At 39.1% G+C, this 23369-nt stretch overlaps 1 protein-coding gene across 1 annotated transcript in view; it reads right to left on the reverse strand.

Moving 5' to 3' along the window:
• The window catches only part of Sacs (sacsin molecular chaperone), a 41139-nt gene that overhangs the window by 9590 nt on the left and 8180 nt on the right, over positions 1–23369 (reverse strand). The window contains 6 exon segments of the mRNA XM_076930901.1: positions 2–3219; positions 7418–7444; positions 12645–12736; positions 13497–14991; positions 16346–16492; positions 21175–21286. Coding sequence (XP_076787016.1) covers positions 2–3219; positions 7418–7444; positions 12645–12736; positions 13497–14991; positions 16346–16492; positions 21175–21286 — 5091 coding nt within the window.

The following is a 23369-nucleotide window of genomic DNA, read 5'->3' on the forward strand; positions in this document are numbered from 1 at the left end:
TTGATTGGCCAGACTTTGCCATTTCAAAAAGAGTAGCTGGGTCATCATCTGGACCTCTAAACAATGGTGACTGTAAGTCAGCAATCCTCCTAAACACATGGTGAAATTCTTCAACTGTGATCTGAAGAATGCAAGATGACTTTGGCACGTCAGTGGGAAGCTTCTTGTTGCTGCTGCTACAAGTCTTCATGAGTTTAGCAGCTTCTTTTAAAACACTTACAACTGGTGCATTCAATGCTTTGGAGGGGCAAACTTTTTTCTTAATTATTATTGTATCTTGGGCTAAGCTAGGATTGGTTTCTTCAATTTTCAAGTATTTCAAGTACATTGAGTTTACACTCTGAGTAAAAATGATAAGTCTGTGCCCACAGAGACTAAATTCATCCACTAGGGAGTAAATATCCGCAGTGTTGTAACATGTACTGCTAACTTCACTCACTTTTGCTTCCTGCTGTGTTCTGAAGGACAGTCGGAAAAGGGTTCCATTGTAGCTGTAAGGGGCTTCTACAGCCAAAGGTAACTGACAGCCAAACACATCTATAAATGGTTTGAACTGATTGGGAAATTTCCTAAGTCTTTTCTGCTGCTTACTCCAATTAATTTTGATTCCAGGATTAGATCTATCTTTAATGTGTTTGCTGATATGATTTATGTTTGGATCAAACATTATCATAAATTCTCGGCTCATAATGATGGGGATGTCAGTAATGTGGTATACTGAATTAAAACCAAGACCAAATTTCCCAACCTTGTCAACTTCTCCCCTTTTTAAAGATTCTCCTAACCTGGTGATGTTTATGAAATCTGAATCTGAGAATTCAGAATTGTTGAATGACCACAGAGCAGGTCCATGACAAGCTGCCATCCCTGGATCCAGGAGATTTTCCCTTATGTCCATATTTCTTCTCATATCAATCATGAAGCTGCATTCGGTGGCATTTGCATCATCAGCATTTTGAAGCAGCTCTTTAAAAATATCTGACACAGAAGGGTATTCTTCCAGAATATTTTTAATCCTCACAGTAAGAGGCTCTCTTTGCCCTGACTGCTCAAACCCCATGTTTTCAGGATTGATCAGTCTTGTACTAAGGCACGGAACTTTTAGCCACTCTGCAGTTTTCATGGGTATATCCTCGTGTACCAAAATGATTGGTTCCACTGAATCTTCAAGCAAGTCATTGAGGTCATCAACTTTGATGTCACAATAACAGCACTCATGAATTGGTTTCATGACAAGTTTGGAAGGACTTTTGCTGTGATAAATAGGAACTGGTGTATTAGGGCTTGCTGGAATCTGATTGCTATATAGCCATCTCATAATATTCAACATGAGGTGAAGATTTTGTTTACTTTCTTCTTCACTCAACTCCTCATCACTTTTGAGATAAACTTTCTGAATGACCATGGAAATATGATCTGATGTCAACTCTTCTATTGAGCCACAAGCTTTGAACAGCTGGTGGAACTTTGCCATGGTTTTAGGCACATTATATAAATAAGGCTGAAGATCCAGGTCATGGATTGGCTTTATCACAGCCTGGGCAAGAGGACAAAAGTTTTTGCCAGTCCAAACCCATGGAAATTTCAAGGCTTTAAAAGAATCCTTCCCTTCACTCAGATGATCATGCATGAAACCATAAATTTCAAGCAAAATATGTTGGAACTGATAGTAATCTTCATCACTAAAGGTTTTTGAAGTATACCAGTCAACAACGGTTTTAAAGTGTTTTAAGACAGCACTGATAGTAGGCTTTGTGAAGATGCCAAGTGCCTTCTCCAAGTTCACATGGATACTTTCAACAAGAGGGAGCGAGGAGCCCACTAGAACTGCATGTGCTGCATCACACATATCTGGAGGTGCACAAAGACTACAAAGATCCCCTTTCCAGACTAAGGAACCTGGATAATTCGGAGGTCTTTCCTTGCAGGCTGGAACCCATTTTATTTTTTTCAATGCCATCTTCCCTTCAGAAGACTGCAAGAGTGTATGGTTTTTATTCAAGACCAGTAAGAGTGTTTTGGCTTTCTTCAGGAGAACATCCTGATTCTGACAGGAACTGACCTGTAAAGCTTCAATTTTTTTTGCCACTTGTACAACATCTTTCTCTTTTAGGCTGGCTTCATTTTTTAAGCCAATCTGTCTCAAAGAGTGAAGGATATCTGGTGAGGTAAAAATTGCGGGTGGGAAACAGGCTTCTTCTTCATTATAAAAGAGATCCCTTAGTACTTCTATATCAGGATCAAAGAGGTCACTGGCTGCTACGGCATGCTCCTGTGATATATGAATGAATTTTAGTGGCGTTAACCAATCAAGCACATGTGGATTCTCATTTTTAAGAGAGGACAGATTCTCAAGGATCCACAGCATAAGATGTGTTACCTCTTCCTGTGTATAAAATGCATTGCCAATATCTTTTAAAACAAACTTTAAACAGCTTGTAGTCTTTAATTTTTCAATTTTCAACATGTTTGCCAAACGAATGGTGGCTTCATCACTACTATCTATTACTGAAACTGATAGCCGTAGATCTGTTGGAAGCTTGGCTGTATGATCCAAAACTTTACATCCTTTTAATTTTGTGTAAGAGGAAATCCCTTGATCAGATGAGTGATTAATTCTTTTGAATATTGTCAATTCTTGAATTATTCTTTTCTCTTTTTCATTGGTATCAGTTAAGCTGGCCAAAAACTTCCTTAGGGCATCTTTGTGGGTTGGAAGTAATGATGCTATTTGATTACACAACTTCTGCAGTGGTATCTTCTCCATTATCTGCAAAACAGCACTCGGTAGTGGAGAATGAATGTATTTTTTAACAAGTGGATGCTGAATAGAGGTATCTAATCTTTTCAGGACAATCCCTCCAAGTTTTTGTACAATATCTGCTAAGAATTCTGGAAGCTGAGCTTCAGTTTCATCATCTAAAATGACTACTGATGGGGTCCTGAGTCTAATGAGTTCCACACTCGCCTGATCTTCATCCAGTACAGTTCTGGGGATAAGTGGCATCTCATCAAATAAAGTCAAATCCTCTGAGAAATGTATATAGAGATTCTTCCAAACCATCTTAAGCCATGAAATGGATGGGTGATGTTTGTCTTCACTAAATGGGTACCACTGAACCACCAACTCTCGGCCGGGCCAGAATGTATTCATTACTTCTTTAATAAGACGTGCAAATCGCTCTGGATTTAGAAGCTGCAGCTGAGTACATGGTCTTCCTGTAGATCACACACAGAAATGTTATGCACAATTCTACTTTAAACTCTTCTAGTCTCACATTTAAGATGCCCCTAGAAAGCTGTTTAAAGAAAATGCAAATATTCAGTATAAGTAGACTAAAATAGTTTTAAAATAATGATTCTGTACTGAAACTCATAATAACCTCTAAGAGAAGTCATTCTCTCCACAAAGTGCTTATTTTAAGTAAACATAAAAAGGTCATAAAATATGTATTCAAAAGTACCTAGTGTCCTACAAATAGAATCAGTAACAACAACAACAAAACAATGTTTAATGTTTAGTTGTCCACAGGTAAAATTACCAAAAATGCAGATAAAATTTGCTTATTTTTCATTTAATGGGTAAACACTGATAAGCAGATCCAACACAAATATGTTTGGGGTTGTTTTGCACTTTCAGCCCCTCACCGGCACAGTTGTGTAGGAAGATGGGCTCAAAGTCAGCACAGAAGCTGGGGTCTTCATTTCAGAAGCTAACACTTTCTGAAATGCGGGTAGCAGTGACTCATGAAATTTCCTTTCAGTCTCTAACAAATATGCAACCGGGTGTCAGTTAATGTCTTAGAAACTTGGAACTCACCGTTCTGGAAAAGCAGACTGTTCTATACAGGGCACAGGTACAATTTCTCCAAGGTTGCTATTTATTTAAAGTATGCTCTGCAGAAGCAGGGGATTTCATAGAAATGCTTCAGGGAAACATGTTGGTGTCCCTGTAAGGGCACGTATTCCTCCCACCAAAACAATTCTATTTCTGAATGCTTGTAAACTAGGAAACTAATAAAATTTTTTCCTCTTGGGGGAACAGTTGCTTATGTTAATAGATTTGCCTAGAAATTAACATTTATTTAGTATGTATTTTATATGTCAGAGTATTTTTGATATTTACACCAGTAACAACAAAATAGAAAAGTGACCACATAGCTTTAGGTGTGAATTTATCCATAGAGAAAAATAAAACATCTCAAAATCAGTTCTGTGGACACTAATGTTTATCTCTCCCCTATGTGCAAATAACTTCTAGTTCCCTAGGAGCAAATCTGGGACACACTATAACAGTACACCTCTGAGGGCATACCTCAGGCTCTTGGAACTTCTGTATGTAACTTTTTATTTTTCTTGAGAATGTCATATGTGAGGTGCTGTACAGGCCTTCTAATGGAGAGCCTGGAGTCTCCTGTGTGAACCTTTATATCTCAGGGTTAAAAGCTAACTCTTCAGTACAAAGTAGCTAGAACTTGGACTTGAGATTGAAGGTACTGCCTTCATGTCATTCCCAGGTTTTCCTCACCAACTCTAGCATGTTTTAATCAAGGAAGGGCATCTTTGTTTCAAAGGCTCAACTCTCTACTCCAGAATTACCTGTCAGGCTATTTTTGAACCACTGTCATAGAAATCTCAGCAAAGACACACTTTTGAAACTTCAGGAGAGTAATAACATCTTGATTCAGAAATATTTTCAGTTTCCATGTCATGTAACAGAATAACTTAAGTAATATTTTAAAAATGAAAATGCTAGTAATATAATCAATATAGGTTTTTTGGGGGCTGTGGAGTGAATTAAATTTAATTTATAATAATGTTTCTTCAAGTGCTTACTGAATAGAACTAGCTATACTAAATATCTAAGTCATAAGTGAAGACATAATTTTAAAGATATAAAAATGTTGAAAATTAAAATTCAGAGTACCCAGAGAGCAAAATCTTAAGTATGTATCACATATGTTCCATGTAAATTGCCACAAGTATGTATCACATATGTTCCATGTAAATTGCCACAAGTATGTATCACATATGTTCCATGTAAATTGCCACATCACATGCATCTTATAGATAATCCTGCTCAATAGCCTTACATAAAATTTGGCAATTTATAAAACATATACTTACCTTTAGGAAAATTACTTGGTATGAATATGTAAGTAAAATGTCAAAACACATACACCTCACACATAGCATGCTACTACCACGTCAGTCATGCTCAACTGGAAAAACAGCAGGAGGTAAAGGAGAGAGAAACTGTGGAGCGGCACAGACCTCATACAGTAAGTTCCTTCGGGCTTTAGTCCTATGTTCTAGATACTGTGTTCAGCCCTGAAGAATAAATGCTCACCCAGCATCTCCTGCCCCCCATTAGAAGGCCCCTAAAGCACCTCTACTAGGAGGTTTTAAAAACAGTTTTCAGGCATTTTAGTAAATGACTTGTGGGCTTTGTGTCTTTCACAATTAACAGCAAGGCAAAACACATTTAACTATGCTTCTGAAAAAAATGTTCCTAAAGACAGCAAACTATTACCAGGTATGATACTGAAAACAGTATGAATACAACCAGTCTCTACTCGGAGACTGTGCTATTTTTGTTTCTATTTATTCCCATGTCTATGATCTTTGCTAACCTTGAGGATAAATGCAACGTGGTCAGAAAGTAGAAATATCAGTTGATGTAAGAATTCATTTAACAATAATGTTTTAGCTCCAAATGCTTTAAGTGAACTTCTTCAGAGATGCACCTCACTAGACAATGCTAAATCAAGGTGCTGAGTACAAGAAAGTTCTTTTGCTTTTCGGGTACACAGTGGCAATGGCAGCTTTAATGGCTGGTGAGTTCTAATAATGTACCATTATATAGAAAATTCAAGTCTTTGTAAATACACATGAACAAGAAAATCCAATTAAATGATGTACTATATATGAGTTACATCTTTTTTCTTTTTGTTTTTAAATTATTATTATTATTCCCAACTGCAGTTGGGATTAAGCTGGGAGTCCATCCTCTCCTCCCAGTCCCTTCTCAGTCACATCTTTAAAAACAAAAGAAAAAAAGAATGAAAAAAGAGAAAAAACCAATGTGGGGGCTTGGGGGAAGTAAAGGAAAAGGCGGCCCAGTACCTGTCAATCAAGACCCCACCAGTGCTCATGGCTAGATGTGGCTGCTGGCCCCTAGGCCTTTCAGAAGCATCTTACTCCAGCTCTAACGGCCTAATTGCTTCCCAGGAAGTCTGCACAGATGCTCTGCCACAGACATCTTGGCTTTGGCCTTTGGTTGTTGCTTTTCTTGTAATACTGGGACTAATAGATCTCATGCAAGATAGGCAAAAACCTTACTACTGAGTGATATCTCAACCTTCTTTTTACTTTTCTCTTCATAGATTTTCACTAAGTTGTCCAGGCTAGCCTTGAACTCACGTTGTAGTTCAGGTTGGTCTTGAACTTACAATCTTATGATCTTTCTACCTTGGTCTCAAACAGCTGGTAAAACAGACTTACACTATCAGGCTTGGCGTGGGCATGACTAGATCTCCTATAGCAACAGAGATTCAGTAACCAAAATGGGACAGTCCCTAGGGCAGGCAGTAACAGGGTAGCTTACATCACAACTCTGCTGCCTCTTTTACTACACTTTCCCAATACAAGAACTATTGATAAAGCATTAGATACTTTTAATATAAAGTAGAAGCCAAATTTAATATTTATAGAAATTACCGCTCTAATAATGACTTAGTTCCTAATTTTATATATGTATAAATATATAATCTGCTTCAAAGGACATGTATAAAAACAATTTCTATAAAGCAAATCTTACATCCCTTAAATTTTCAAGTAAAACATGAACTTTGGAAAATAATAATAAAAGTATTTATTACAACAAAACAAAAAGGATGGGCAATGAATAAAATGACACACTTGGCACTGTAAGGTCAGCTGACTGTCCCTAATGATAGGAGACTGGCCGCTTTAGTGTTATTTGTAGCTTGGACAGGGGCTTCCTACTCCCACCAGTCTCGGCACTGGGCTACAATCCTAACAGTTTCTGTGTGCATAGCAGTCATGCCACTCTCTCCCATTTAAGCAGTCTAACATACAAATTCCACAAGTGTCTTTTATTTGAGGCTAAATAATTATTAAAGTTTTCAAGTCATTTAAATGTTTTGTTTTTTTTTTTTTAAAAAAAACAGTGTTTATAATAACAAAGGCCTGAATTAGTAGTTTCCTCTCTCCTTTAAAAGTTATTTCCAGTAGGGAAGAAAAAAAAAAGATTGATAGAAATTCTAGCTAGTTAGGTTAAAAACAAAACAATACAGGATTCAGCACACCAACAGATGACCATAAATAAATCAATAGATAAATAAATAAATAAATCAGAATTCAAATGAACACAACATTCAGTCAGTGATCCTACCTGAGTATCCCCAGAGAAGCTGCTGTGCTAGAATATAATTAAATCCATGCTTAGAGAGGCCAGAATATTCAGTATTTCACAAGCTCACTACAGACATTACTCCGCATTTTATAGCAATTCTGTCTGCAGAATCTCCTCACAGCAAAATGCAAAAGAAAAGGTGTAAACAAAGCTCCAAACAGTATATGCACTTAAGATTTAAAGATCTATTCTGATACAAATTAAACTATGTAAGAATTGAGACTTAGTTCAGAAAATAGTAGAGAAGAGGAGTGCGTGTTTATAAGCATGATTATATAATTACACTGTGTTCACAGCAACCTGGAAGCTCACTATGGACTTTTTCACAAGCTGTTAGCATAAAACATTCAGAGGGCCTAGAGACGGATTGAGAAAGAAAGAAATAGAATTTTTATAAGTACTTTAATATTTAAACAAAGTAAAATTACAGTTAATTCTCACTATGATAAGAAAAAGGTGAATTATCAAACAATCCTACTGCTTATTTATGACAATCAATAATCACAAAATTCTAAGAATTACCCCATGGACAACTAACCCTTCTATGCCTGTGAGAAGCCATTTATTTTATCAAATATACCATTGCACCTTTGTGGAATATGTTTGTGCACTGGGGTACCTTAGACTCAATTTCAGGATTAAAACAGAGACTGTAAGTCTTATCAGAATAACTACCTCGCCAGCAGCATTTGTCAGTCAGGCAATACTAAGTGCTAGAGTGCTGGAATAAGCATCTAGACATGTGCTCAGAACTTGTCTCTATTTAGTGAGAATGGCAGATTAGAGAAATGATTACAAGTAACTACACAAGTGCAAGTGTGTGGTGCTGTGTTATAAAAGCATGCATAGGTTACATGAAACAAGAAATGAAGCAGACACACTCGGGGAAAAATCAGATGTTTGTGCCTAGTGAAGAAAAATAAGTGTTCATTAAACATGGAAGTGATGGGGGTGTGGGGGGGAAATAAAACCAAGGAAGGAGACAGGTACCAGCAAACTCTTAGCACTCCTGTGTACCAGGTATCTTTATAATACCCAGAAAAAAAAAATAGAACCAGGAAATAAAAAAGCCTAGTGGACAATGCCAAGGACTTTGACCTTTTTTTTTTATAGGAGACAAACAAGAAGCCTTTCAAAGATCTTTGATACAAGGTGGAAAAGCAATGTTTTAGAAAGGTAAGCTTTCACAGTGCTGTGCTAACTAAAGAAGTAAGAGCGGCAGCGAGAGATACCAAAGTTATACCTGTATCTCAGGAGGAGACGGCAGCGGTCTGAATAAGGGAGAAGGTAGGCTTCAAACAGACTTTTCCTAGCACATGGCCCTTTTCTGCAACATGTAATTATAGATACAGTAATCTCAAACATCTCCACAAATCATGTGTCAGACATAACTATGTATGCCAGAGGCTGGCAATTAAAAATGCAACATTTTCTGAAGATTTGAATACATGCATATGAGGTCATCATCTCTTCAATAGTATTCATCATAATAAAGTTGTGTCAGAGTCATCATTGAAAACATGTTGTCCCCTGAGACATCACAGCTTGAGGCCAGACAGAACACACAACACCATCCCTGATATGCTACCCAGCCCAGCAGGCCCTGTCCATTCTCAGCATCTGACCAAGCGCCCACTGCATGAATGACAGTGTTGATTCATATCCATATCCTATGCAACTGTGGGTTTTATCATCTATTTATTAATTTCATTTGGTACAATGCTTGGTATATACAGGAAAATGAATCATTTAAGGTCTTTTGAGGCACCAATTGTAACAGAGAATGTAATCTTACATAATTTTTTAAAAAAGGCTTGACAATTAAGAAGCATATGTAAGATGCTGATGCCCCTCCCTTAGGAATTTCTCTCACTTAACTGCTTATTTTTTTCCAGCTGCTTAATTTAAAACCCATTTACTGTCAGAATTATTTAACTAGTCATCTACCACCTAACTTCAGCTATTCATCCATTTACTCATATAATTTAAACCACAAATGATCTAACTCACAAATAACCAATGAGAAAACAAAAACAGAATTGTGGCTACAACTCTGCATCTCAAGATATGGAAAACCTTCTATTTCCTTGAGCTTTTCAAGTGGAGATGACAGAGGCTCTGATACCTATGGGTTGTGGAAAGCAAACAACAGAAGCCGCTCATCACAGACAATGTCTCCTACCTGGAGAAGAAAGAAGGATCTAAGACAAGGTCTTGGACTGAAGCCTACTACCAAATCCACAGCAACAGCATCCAAAACCAGACAGGGCTCCAAGACCATTCCCCTACACTGTTCGCTATATAGCTATATACCTCTCAGAGCCTGCAGAATCACATTTACTGTGTGGCTCAAGATCTGCCTCCAGCACCCCTCTCCCATATTTGGGCAAAAGAGAGGGCCAAGACTCCATCTACCAGGAAGCATTCCAGGAAAGCTAGGCCCGAACTTCACTCTGGTGCTCAGGACCAGATCTGCTACAGTGAGACCCAGCCCCAGGAAGAAAACAGAAGTCTTAGAAGCCTTCCCAAAACTGAAAAGAGATCCACACAGCAGTAGATCAGACTCTAGTTCCAGCATGCTTCACTGACAGCCTTAGTTAGAACAGGAGTTCTTCTCCAGCTATCTTTTACTTATATGCTAATATCAAGCCCATGAGTACCTCCCAAGCTTTCTCTGTGGTTACCAGATGCTGGGAGAGTGGGCATGGAATGTGTGGGACACATAGATAGAGGTTGGTCAATTGGTATTGTTACAGGTTAGATTAAAAAGTTCTGGATACTATTACATAGTAGAGTAACTATGAATAAAAATAATATATTGTATGTTTCAAAAGCTTGAAGATTCTCCAACAAGAAGTAAAAAATATTTAAGAAGACAGGTATGGTTAACTTGCTTTGAATATTTCAGAGTGTGTGTATATCACGTTACCCTATAAACATGCAATTTTTCCTTTTTATGTATCACTTAAAAGATGAATTAAAAGTAAGTTAGGAGCTGTAGATGTAGCTCAGTGGTAAAGCCCTTGCCTAGCTGCAGGAAGCCTTGTATTAAATCACCAAAGTCAGGCAAAGAAGTTAATGGGCAAAGTATAGGATGGAAATGAGTCTTTTCAGCAAAATAAATGCTAGGTAGATAAGTATAGATAGGAGGAAGGTTCACATAGGTTTAAAACAGTGAGTGAGCATGGACACTTAAAGTGTTATATAGTGTGTTATACAGTGTGTGATGCAGTGGAGACAAGTCTGACCAGTCTCACTGCTCTCCTGAAATTAGGAGGCGTTCAGGTCCACAAGCTTGTGCACTAGAACCGAGAGGGGCCCTAAATGGACTGAGGCCACTGAAACAGCAGTTCATAATCACATACGTTCAGAAGCACAGATGACCACGGCACAGAAAGTTCAGTCATGGAAAGCCATTTAACTCGTCCTAGCACACCAAGACCTATCTCAGTGTAATCAGAATCCACGGACAACCCCCACACAGCAGCTGAGTGTCACATTCACATGAGGAGTGAGTGCCGCAGCAACGGTTAATTCCAAAAGTGAAGTAATGTCACAAGAAAGTATGGGATCTGCGACACAACAGTGGCAGATCCACAGACAAACCGGCAAACAGAAGCTGCGACGAATGGTTGGAAGGAGCCTACAGTTGAGGAACAAAGACGACAAGCCAGCGGCTGACTGTGGAGCAAGCTTCAAGGAGAGCAAGAGTATTTTAAAGGGGCATGCACACAAGAGGAGAGACAAGAGAAAAGGAGAGGGCTATGGCTGACATTCTGATTTTAAAATACTATGGATCTCCAATTAAAGTGATCACAACTGATTCCACACACAGGCAGTTATGTGCTAGGAAGGCACTGGACTGGACTAACATTTCTGTCCATATGATCTCGTCCTCATAGGGATGTCTACCATGTGTTATTACAGAAACACTTTAAAGCAGCCTGCCTTGCTGTAACTATGCAAATTAGAATCAAACTCAATAGATATGCAGTGAATGCACCAAGTTCTTCCCAACCCTCAGCAACATAAAACAATACAACTTGACATAAAAGAGAGAAAAGAGAGGGGAGGGTGGGTAGAAGGATCTGAGGGAATCCATGCTTAAATACTTCAATAGGCTTTCTTGAAGAGAACAATTCACAACAAATGAGTCATGTGGATGTGGGAAACCAGTATCACTGCAAGTCTCACAGACACAAATCCTTGTGACTAGAAACATTTATAGGCTCATTCTTGGTCTCACTTTTAACTCCAACCTCATTAACCTGACAAATTCCAAATCCTTTCATCCATTTTTAATGGATAAAAATATAAATGATTAACAAATTTTTGAAAGGAAAAGGTCATGTGTTGTCTAAGGTCTAAGACATATCACATAGAATAAGCTCCTTGGTAAAACAAATTCTGAAATCTGGGGGCAATTCTAACTTAGGAAAAGTCCAGACAGTAGTTTTATAGGTGATAGAATATTTACAGAAGTTGGGAGACAGAATTAGAGTCTGAACCATGATAATTTTCCCTCCAAATTACTGTTATTTCCCAAAAAGTCATTTCCAATGAAGAGCATTTATGGCTTTCCTAGGTCTTCTCTGTCCCCTTCCCTGGCAGTGACTTGGAATTGGACTGGAATACATTTCTTGGAAGTTGATCACATCTGGTAGCTAACCACCTATAACTGTGACAGGATGTGGTATAGCAGACATGAGAGACAAGGCAGAAAACCAGATCTCCTGTACTCATCTGAAAACCCCGAACGTAAACTTTTCCTCTCATCTGTGAAATTTAACAATCACTTTCATTGTTATCACACATGCTGCAACATCTGAGGATAGGAGAGTCTGAAAGGAATTAGCAAGCATTAAGGAAAAAACCAAAAGCACTGTGCAGGTTAGGATACACTTCCTGCAAATGGCCACTACCAAGAGCTATGGCATAAGGTTCTCAATGACACTGCCTTTGGATTCTTGTTAGATGCTAGAATGGCTCCTGACACATCTTAAAGTGAACAATTCTCCTAGGCTGAGCTATATGAACTCAGATTTATAGGTCTAAAATGGAGAGTTATTAGAAGAAATCTTATTAGAAGAAAAGCTGTTTGTATTTTTAGAAAGAGAAAAGCACCGAGGGCTGGAGAGATGGCTTAGCCACTAAAGGTTAAGCTTACAACCAAAACTGTAAGAACAGCACTGAAAAGTTATAATACCTCGGGTCTGTGCAGCTTCTTTTAAAGCAGCTAGAAGGTGAGGCTTCAAGTTCTCCAAAATAAGTCTTGCTTCAAGACCTGGGAAAAGGGACCTAGAATGCGAGAAGTACACAGCAGTTACTATTCTAACAATTCTATGGTTAAAAATGTCCACCATATAATTTCAAGCCAGTAAACCTGCTATTTTATTTTATGTCAATTATAGTACACATCAAACTTTGCTTTAGGCTTTGCTTTAAAATATAAGGGCATCATATGCCATGAAAATTAAAAAACAGGATAAATATTTAACCCTCAACTTTAAAAACCCTTAGTTACTAAAGCCAAGTATGATGGTGTACACAAGCTGTCCCAGACCTTGGGTGGCTGAAGCAAGAAAACTTCTTTCCAGGCTAGTCTGGGACACATAATGACACCCTGTCTTAAAAACACAAAGAAATATTTAATATACTACTTGAATGTATTTCATCAAAGTAATTCTAACTAACCTTACCTCTATTAGCTCTTTATAATAATTGTTTTCAGCGTTGTGTCTGACAAATAGCAACTAGAATAACTGTTTTTGAGACAAGATATTACTACTATGTTGTCCTGGAATTCCCAGGTCCAAGTGCCTAAGCCCCCCAAACAGCTGGGACCGTCAATACAATACAATAAACCCAGCTTTTATGTAACTTGTAATTGGCAAATGCTAGAATGCCTTTTCATTTTAAAATATGAAATGTCTATTTTAACATTTCATGCCTCACCCACCCACAAAGTTCACACAGACACCTGCCAGTAAAGACCTCTGTAAAAAAGACAGCCCCCCACTGTCTAGACCAATCAGTGTCTGAGCCACACAGTAACTACCTTGGGAATTCTTCTGAGGTGATGTAAACAACATCTTGATCAGAGACAGATGAGGAGAAGGGGACAAAAGCCCCACTTTGTAAAGGCAGCAGCTCGAGCCCAAGCAGCTCACTGTAGGCTTGGTCAGAAAGCACAAAGTCCAGAAGATGGAGCTTTTCTTCGGCACTGCCTAGGTGTGCACACTTCCTCAGTACCTGCCGCACCCACGCAGGTGTCACCTTCCTCACAGGAGATGCACTGGAGGTGGCAGAGGCTGCACTGAGCTGGACAGCAGCAGCCACGTTCCCTGGCACCTTGGCAATCTGCTTCCCTGAGCTCTGGAGGTAGCTAAGCACAGATTGTGTGGACTCTAAACTTCCATCAAGTTCTGAGAAGTACACCTGCTCCAGCTTCACCCACTCGCCACTAAGTGAGTAGATGACAGCATGCTGGAGCAGCTCACTGAGCAGAGGACCCAACACTGGATGCCAGTGTACCTTGACCTTGCTGGCCTCAGGCCAAAGTTTGTAGATGGCGTCAACTGATAAGGGGAAATCAGAGCTCTTCTCTGTCTCCAGGCGCTTTATTGAATCTAGGATGAGAGTGGCATAAGCTTTGGGAACAACATTCACAATAAGAAATTCATTCCACAAGGCTGCAGGGTCTCTCCATTGGTCCAGCTCTCTCCATTTTATGCTCCTGCGGTTGTCAGTCAGGCCAAAGAAGCCGCTGATGTGAACTGGAAGCCCTGTTCTGCTTTCCTCACCAGGAGGCAAAGGAAGGAAACAAAATGCTTTTCCTGAGAAATCAGATATTGCTCCATTTTCTTCATCCCTGCCTGATAAAGGCATGGCTAGTCCAATGATTGGGACAAATTTCAACTCATCAGCCAAAGAGTCCAGTTTACTACTAATGCCCCGCCCCCCCACACTGTTACAGACCAACCAGGACGTCTTCTGGGCATCTTTCGTGCTCTCATCCTCTAGAACTATGTTTATATGATATGTTACACAGGTGACACTGTTGCTTGGGACCTTTTTACAATAGTTACTTATGGCCGTTCCCAGAATCTTGATAGAATTTGGCCGTTCATGTTTCAGGGCCTTATTCTCACTAGCAGTCACTCTAAATACCAGTTTTTCTGTCCCATCAGCCTCTCGGACATGTAAAGACACAGCCTGCACACTCTTCAGGAAGAGTAGCACTGTGTCTGCATCTGCCCTGAAAGAGTCAAACAACTCCAGAACCTTCTGCTTAGTGTAGAGATTGCTGCTAAGCTGGGAAGGCTGTAAGCGAAGAGGGAAACGGAAAAATGTCCCTGGGAAGCTGCCATTTGTAAAGGTTTCTTTGGTGCTTCCAAAAACGCCAATGAAGGGTGCAAACTGATCCGAAAGCTCATTTATTTCTTTGATGTCATCTTTGAGATTCCAACATTGGCCTGATTCATGGGGGCCAAAAAGTGTTTGATGAGGATCTAGCATTCCTATCTGGTCACCACTAAAGATACAAGGAACATCTGCAAAATTGAAAACCAAACCATGACCAACTCAGAAGCCCAATGAACAATTATAATTGCAGTCATAATGAAATGATAACTACCACTAAAATATTACATGAGAAATAGTTTGACACATAAAACTCTTCAACAAGTAACTTCATACTTTGAAAGTGGTACATAATGGTTTCTGGTTTGAGGCAATCTAATAAGAGCCAGTAATAGAAACTTTCATGGTTTTGTGAAAATCTGTGTTACATCTTTAAATACTCATAAAGTGTAAGATATAAACACTATTTAGATATTTATACTTAGCACACACTGCCACATAAGCCCAGTTAGAAAGAGAAGAGTTACAACTTACACTTAAAATTAAGGATTTAACTTCCTACTCCGATGACGCAGGTTGTTCCCACTGCCATGTAACTGAGCAAGTGCAGACCCCACAGTGACTGAGCCATGAGCTTGCCTGGGGAGGGACTCACATGGCACAGAGCTACAGTTCTTAAAGACTCACGTCTTACCACATGGCCTCTAGACTAATGTCAACTGCTTCTTTTGTTCTTCAGCTAAAGACAGTGATAGTTCAACACTGGTAGAACTGGTTTGTCAGATTTCTCATACTGAAAGAAACTTTTATCCATGGTGCTACTCCAAAGGCTTCCCGTGGGTAATTCTGGTGTGTTCTTTCTCCCATGCGGACCGCAGCCTCTAACCTCCATGCACAATCTAACTCTAGTAAAGTCTGCCACCTCTTTAAGATGTGTACTTGTCAAATGCAAGGCCTGTTGTGACAGTTACCTAAATTCCTATTCATCTTAAGTAGCAAATCTTATATCTACTAAATCCATCAACAGTACAATGTAGGATGCAATTGTCTCTAGACCCTTTATACAATGTCACATACCACAGTGAAGTCAAGTCAGAGAGACTTCTGACATTGTGAAAGTACAGCCTGTGGTGTTCTCAAATGTCCAGATTGCAAAAGAGCCTTCAGGTAAATGGTCCATATCAATGTGTGCACTGTCAGGTAGGGGACAAAATGACACTGAGCTACACACATGGGGCAACTGGCCTGCTCTAAACTCCTGCATAATAGTCTCTACACTTGTGTAATACTCAGGTGTGCTTCAACATGCACAAACAAGCCACACTCAGAGCCCCGACAGTGACCTTCCACATGATGAACACATAAGTACAACATTAAGTCTTATGTGTAACAACTACATCTTAGTGTATAGCATTATAATTTTAATATGTTGCATAGTCAATATAAAACAAAATATCAATGTTAATGTAAATACAGTAGATTTGCTAACATTTATCTATAGTCTGGCTGGCTCTACTCCCCACTTGCCCACACCCAGTACTGCACCTGTTATATGGTAGACAGAATTAAACCCAATTCCAAATCTTCCAACCTTCAGGGGATCATCTTTTTTCCTGCTTCTTGCTATTTCCTGAATGCCATGCCAGTCCTCTGGGGTGAAAACCGCATTGTTGTACACATAGAGAGCCGACCCTGGGTGTTGAAACGCACAAGCAGACACTCAGCAAGGAGCACACCAGAACAGATAGCTCTGTTTCAGGAGACTCATCCATACAAAACCAAAAAAATCAACAAAACCAAACCAAACTGATTTGATGAGAAAATGGAGACATGAGTACAACGACTAAATTGTGCATTATTATTTCAATTGTTGTCAAAATAAAAATAAAAACAAATTTGGTAAAAGCTAACTGCCAGAGAAATATATTATTTGTCAAAAGTCCTGAAAGAAGAAATTAAGAGAATTATGGAACTTAAATACCAAGAAATACAGAGCAAACAAGGATATTGCTACAGTGCACCATACTCTGTGGAAACTCTTCAGAATCCTGTATTTAAATCACTCTTTGTAGGTGGAATTTCTTGAAAATGTATGCAGTGCACATCAGACTAATAAACTGATATGTACTGTTTGAGCTCACCAAGGAGCTCTGGGATCAGTGCTGCCCCCTTCCATTTTAGACCCAAGCATGCTTGTGCCAATATCTCTCTAGGGTCTCTTGTGAGGATGGTCTGGGGCCCCCAACTCTGTGACAGGGAGGGATAAGGACAGCAAAACAGTACAAGGGTAAAACCTTTGTGTCCTAGCGAATATCTAGAAGGTAAAGTGCTTCTAACCAATGTTACTACCATTTATCCCAAGATACAAAAGCTCTGCAACTCGAAAGAGAACCAGTTCCACTGTGGGAAGCTCATCCATGGGGAGAAAGTTCAGTGGGGAATTCCAGTCTGATTCTCTCAACTTCCCTAGTCATTTTTTGTTGAAAGCTGTGTCCAATTGGATGATTTCATCTTTAGTAGTTGCTATTTGTTTTTTTACTGGGACACCATTCTGAGGAGAGACACTGTTCTACCCCAGACTCTCTATTGGGAACTCTAGCTGGCTTGTCTTAAGGGGGCTTTCTCAATAAATTTCTGCTGGATGTATTCAGCAAGTGACATGATGCTTTATTATCTATCTATCTATCTATCTATCTATCTATCTATCTATCTATCTACCTACTTATCTATCCATCCATCCACCTATCCATCCATTTGTTGCGATTTATTCTTTTTATGTATACTGAATAGGCTCATCCATTCAAAGCTGAAAGTATGACAAGCATAGATCAGTCTCTAGATGTAAGCAATGTATTAAGAAAACCTACAACCTAAATAACTTTGTCACTGTATTTTTTTCATAAAGTAGAAATCAATTACTTACTAATGTTAGTAATCACTTTGTGAATATTTGGGTTATGTGGTTTTGATTTTGCTTTACTTGATTTCTATAGAAGGCATTGATGGTATAATTTAAATAGTCATGAATGTGGTAAATATTTAAATAAATTATTTGAAATTATAATGCTCTCTCAAAAGTAGTTTCTTTAACAATATATTGTATTTATAATTCTGAGCAAATACTCTTTTGAGACCTGTTTTCAGAAATCCTAACATAACATATACTTATATAAATATAAGTAACTATGTCAACTTTAAGTATGATCAATATTTTCTTTTGAAAAGTTGCTTAAGAATAACAAAGACACAATAAAGCACAGAGCCAATACATATATCCTTAGACCTGTGCAACTCCATGCTAATGAACCACATGGAGATTCCCACTGCCCAGAGAACATCTCTCCATAAGCTTCTTTAAATACGGAATGTTGGCCTGGTCTGGTTTTTGTTGTGGTTGTCTTAATTAGTGCAACTGCTATCTTTAAAACAAAGTTAGGACATGAAATTGATCAAGGCTGAAAAGACTATTTTGAAAAGGACAAGCACACAGCTGTGAAAAGGTACTCAGGAGGCCTTTTCAGAAGGTCAGACTCAGGAGGTCTGGTGTCACCAGATTCACTGTTACCAATTATAGCCACAGCTCAGCTTCTTCATCTATACCAACATGAGAGCTTTACCTCCCCACACAGGAGTGTTAAGACTCTGCTGTGGTATAAATAAAGGCTCACCACAACACACACCATAGAGAAGAGCCCTTTCATTGTCAGCTATTTCTATCATGATACAGTAAGTCTTCAATATAATATTAATTTTTTATGTTATATCATATATAATTTCACATAATATGCAAAAATAGTAATAAACGACTTGTTAATATCCAATAGCTAACTATAACTAATATAAAATGGCATCGGTCAAATACTATATGGTTCTGCCTACTTCCCTTTCACTAAAAATATCAGACACAATAGGAAATAACATAGAACAGGCCCAGGAGTGAATTTCTTGGGAGAATCTAGAAAAAAAACTATATAACTTTAAGATCTCTAAAGATTAAGAAATTAAGATTAAGATTAAAGATTAATCTTAATCTCTAAGATTAAGAAGGCCAGCAGAGTTACCAGTACTACAGCAGATCACCACTGGGGAAGGGACAGTCATCTTCCTCCTAGAAGCAGCAGGAAAGCTAAGAGCTCAGATCCTCAGTTAGGGGTGGGACTCCCTGACTAACCCCGATTCTATCACGGATTACCAGGCTTGAGCTTGTGCATGGACTGAGTCATGGCTGCCATCAGTTTATCTAGGAATGTCTGTTGTGTTCAGAAAACACGTTTATGCCTCTGGTTTATACAGTCTTCTCACTTCTCTAGAAGGCTCAGATGAAGAAAAAATTGGAAGAACCAGACTTATTAAACATTCAGACCTATTTTATTCAAAGGAAGAAAAATGACTGATCCCTGGTCACCCTGAAAGCTGGAGTGGGTGTTGCCTGACAACCTAGTGATCTTTGTGCTGTTCTATGGTGCCAGCCTTCCTGAATCCCCCAGTATTATGAGCATTGTTCAGGCCCTGGTCCTGAGCTTAGTCTCTCAGTGGAGAGAGTCCATCCTTATGAAAGAGGCCCCATGTACTTTGCATTCTCCATCAATAGACTCTATCCTGTGCTTTTTACACACCCTCTCTCCACAGGCCTTGCCCTGAGCTCTGTTTATCCCTCAACAGAACTCACGCACATTGTGAAGGACACAGGTGCTTTGCTACTTTGCTAGAAGTTTCTGTGTAGCTGTGACTAAAGCTTTGTTGTGATAACTGTTGCGTGGAAGCTTCTTTTTTCACACAGTTTACTGTGCTTAAATGTGTAAGAAAAGTAAACCCTGAGGTCAGACTGTGGAAGTTCTGACCCAGAGCTTGTAAAAGTGGTGCTGACTCCAATTTCTCTCTTCGCCTCCCACTTCCTTGCTGGCAGTGAGGCTCACAGGGGCCCCAACACCATCTCCTCTTGTGAGGTGACCTCTGAGCCATGGGAGGAAGGTGTATGACTCTTTCAATCTTTTGGGGTGTGTGTGGTGGTGGGATGTTGAAATGCTAAGTGGAGGTCTGACTGGCCTAGAACTCACTATACAGATCAGGTTGGCTTTGAACTCACAGAAATCTACCAGCCTGAGTGCTGGCACTAAAAGGGTGTACTACTATACCCAACAGTTTCAATATTTTCTTTAATGAAGACTGGAAGCAAAACCCTTAAGCAATGTTTCTGGAAGCTCTACATCCTCACCAGCATAGCGCATCAGAACAATGAACACAGGACGCCCAGGCATGAGGATAACCCATCACATCAAGGACCCCATTTTCTCCTAAGAATAACTGGGAAGAAAACTGCCCTTTCTGTCACTAGTTTTTCAGCAGGTGAACATGGAGATCAGAGGAATTGCCTAGTGTGTTCCTGTCTGTGGAGCTGTATAATGGATAGGACTATATAGGACCAGGTTGTGGTCTGCAGTCCCCTGAATGCACACTGAACATCACTGCTGAGGCTACATTAAATAATAAAATTAGAGCCAAGAAACTACAAGCTAACCCCTTCACCAGTGAATGACTGGTCTCTAGAGGACAGCATCAGAATCAGCAAGGTGGCAGGACTCAGAACCAGGGTGCAAGCCTCCTGATAGTACTACAATATACATATTCCAGATCCAAGTTCCATGGTCAAGTCATAAAATTAATGTTAGAATGACAGTAACCATGGCAATAAGTGATAAATATCCAATAACAATGGTGACTATCTTCACAAAACACCGTTTTGTCACTTAAACTTCTCTCAGCGATATCTAAGAAAATAAGCTAAGACTTCTTGTTCACAGTTACTGTCCATTCACCATATACAAGTATTCACAATCATCCACCAATTTCAGAGCTAAGCTCAGGTACATACACATTTTTCCACATTTCAGAGTGTGAGCAAGCTGGCAAGCATCTTCAGGTAATGGCTCTACTATGACTTTCCCTCTCACTCCCCTTCTTCCCTCCTCCTAGTGAGTCTATGTTCTCACCCCCAGCAGAAGGGCAGCTCTAAAGGAGAAGACAATATACAAAAACACAGCTTCTTACAACGTCTTTGCAAATGCAAAGAAATGATCTTTATATAGAGGCAGTGTCCTTTATCTTATTCATAATATAAAGTACAGGTTGACTGACAAGAATGGGAGGCTATGAGATTACATTGCTAGCCATTTAATTTTTTTTTCTCTAAGGATATTATCAACTGGCAGAAACATCTTCCCACCAAAAGAAGAGAGAAAAAAAACCAACAACACCTAAATTAAACATGCCAAGAAGTACAAATGATAATTACATTGTTTATTAAGTAAATTATTGTAAATCATTAAAAATCACCACTAGTATAAAATACAAAATTTACTCCAATTTATTCTTACCCTGATATTGCGCCATATCTTTTGACCAAAGAGTTTCTGTTCCATATTGTGTTTCATCATATAAAAATTTAACCTCTGTGGCCCCAGCATCTTCTGCATTCTGAATTAATTCCTAATAGTCAAATACACCAAAAATGACATTAATATAGTAATATATTAATATAGTAATATATTAATATAGTAATACATTAACATAGTAATCCAACTTTGTTTTACTTACAATATCTAAAAAGTAAGTATATTAAAGAGAAGAAAACATCATTCCATGGGTGAAGTTAGGCTATAATTAGGTTCCTTATTGAAAGTAGTTCCTACATACACAGGAGTTGGGAAGTCTCCCAGCAAGACACCTGAAAATCACCTTTGAAACTGCTGTCATTTAGCCTCTACCTAAAAATCCTGGAAGTATGGCAAATCCACCCAAAACTTTGTTAAATCAAAGGAGACTACTCTAATTCAAAGCTCTATACAGACCATTCTGAGATCGCTTAAACAGCTTCCAAAAATAGACCATTAATTCTCAGTTGTTTACCAAACTTTAAAAAAGAATCTTAGAATCCCTTTTTCTCCTAGAAACAAGGATACTCAATAGTGTTAGTCTATATGTGCTCTTAATAGGCAACGCTCTGGAGAGCCTGACATGCCTGAGGCAGAAAGTATCTTAGTACTGAGAACCATTCATAAAGGGAGTAGTATTGATTATTTGTTGGATATGGGTGAGTTGGTGGGTGCTCAGACATCTGTGATCTAGAAAGGAAAGGGCAAGAGCATCAACAAAATTCTCAGTCCTAACCACTCAAATACTTCTAAACAAAACATTCTGGTCTACTAGAAACAAGCTACAGCTGAAATAAGATTCAAGTTAGAGAGCTACACCTACACTCATCAAAACTTGAATGAAACTCTGAGGCTACCCCTACCTTGCTCTCTATACCCTGTCTACAGGCTCTGGAAGAGAAAATCATCACACGATAAATTCCTGAATAGGCTCCTACTTAGAACAAAGCAAACCGAGGGCTACCACCTTAATTGGATATGTGGGTGGTTAGAAAAGCCCGCACACACACAAAAGAAAAAAATCACCCCATATCATCAAACTCATCAACATCTGACATTAGGGAGAGTCCTTTTTATTTTCCTGAAACCTTGGAGTCACTCAGTTAAAGAGCACTCCAGCTGATACTAAAACAATGCCGATGGCAAAGCCTCCAGAAGAGTACAAATGTCAAGGAACTCAGGAAGAAGAGACTTGAACAGCCAAGCTGGGATTGGGCTTATCAGGTTCACCGAGTACAGCCACAGGCCTTTCGTGTACTTCAGTATAGCTGGAGGGTACAGTGCTTGTCTAGCATATGAAAGGCCCTGGGTTTGACAAGCCTCAGAACCAAAAACTGGAGGGCTGGAGATGTATGGGCTCGCAGCCATACATCTAGCCTGAATATGAACACTCTAACTACCCACACACCCAGAGCAGCTATGTCTCCTGTTTACACAGCTGCCGTCTCTCATAGGTGTTGTCATGGCTTGGATCCCTTTCTTTTGTTTTCAAGTCCAACAAAGTCTTTAAAAATGAGCATGGTGTTACTATGCTGGGTGGGCAGTAAGAACTAAATGACTGGTAGAACACTGTTAGCTTACAAACAATGGAAGCAGTTCATAGAGTTTGTCTCCATGACTAACACGCATTGTGGGAAGCAGGGATTTGGAAAACTAGAAAACTGAAGATAAAACACTAAGTTCCAGGTCCCAACTGCCAATCCCAGGCTGTACAAGTGAAGATATAACGAGCCCCCTCAAGGCTACTGATCTGCTGCCCCAGTTCATTAAGGAGGGTTCTTACTAAACACCAAACCGAATTTCCACAAAATCTTTCATCGTCTTTTTTGTGGATGTCTAATTTTTTTCTTATTAATGAGTATACTCATACTTAAAGAATATATCCCAAGCGATATCCATAACCCCAGCACTGAGACTGAATCAGAAGCATTATAAACTTGAGGCCAAGAGAATTCCACTCCATCTTGGAGGGAAAATATCGTGATCATATGTATACAAACATAAATAAATAAGTACCCTATTAAAGTACACTTTCTCACGAAACAAGCTTCTAAATCCAGAGGCCAAACAAGCATGTGTTCCTGACCTCTACATGGACTGGTATTAGGCTGCTGAACTATTGGTTGGTTATTTGATTG

Source organism: Arvicanthis niloticus, chromosome 3, assembly GCF_011762505.2.
Source record: "Arvicanthis niloticus isolate mArvNil1 chromosome 3, mArvNil1.pat.X, whole genome shotgun sequence".
Lineage (NCBI taxonomy): Eukaryota > Metazoa > Chordata > Mammalia > Rodentia > Muridae > Arvicanthis > Arvicanthis niloticus.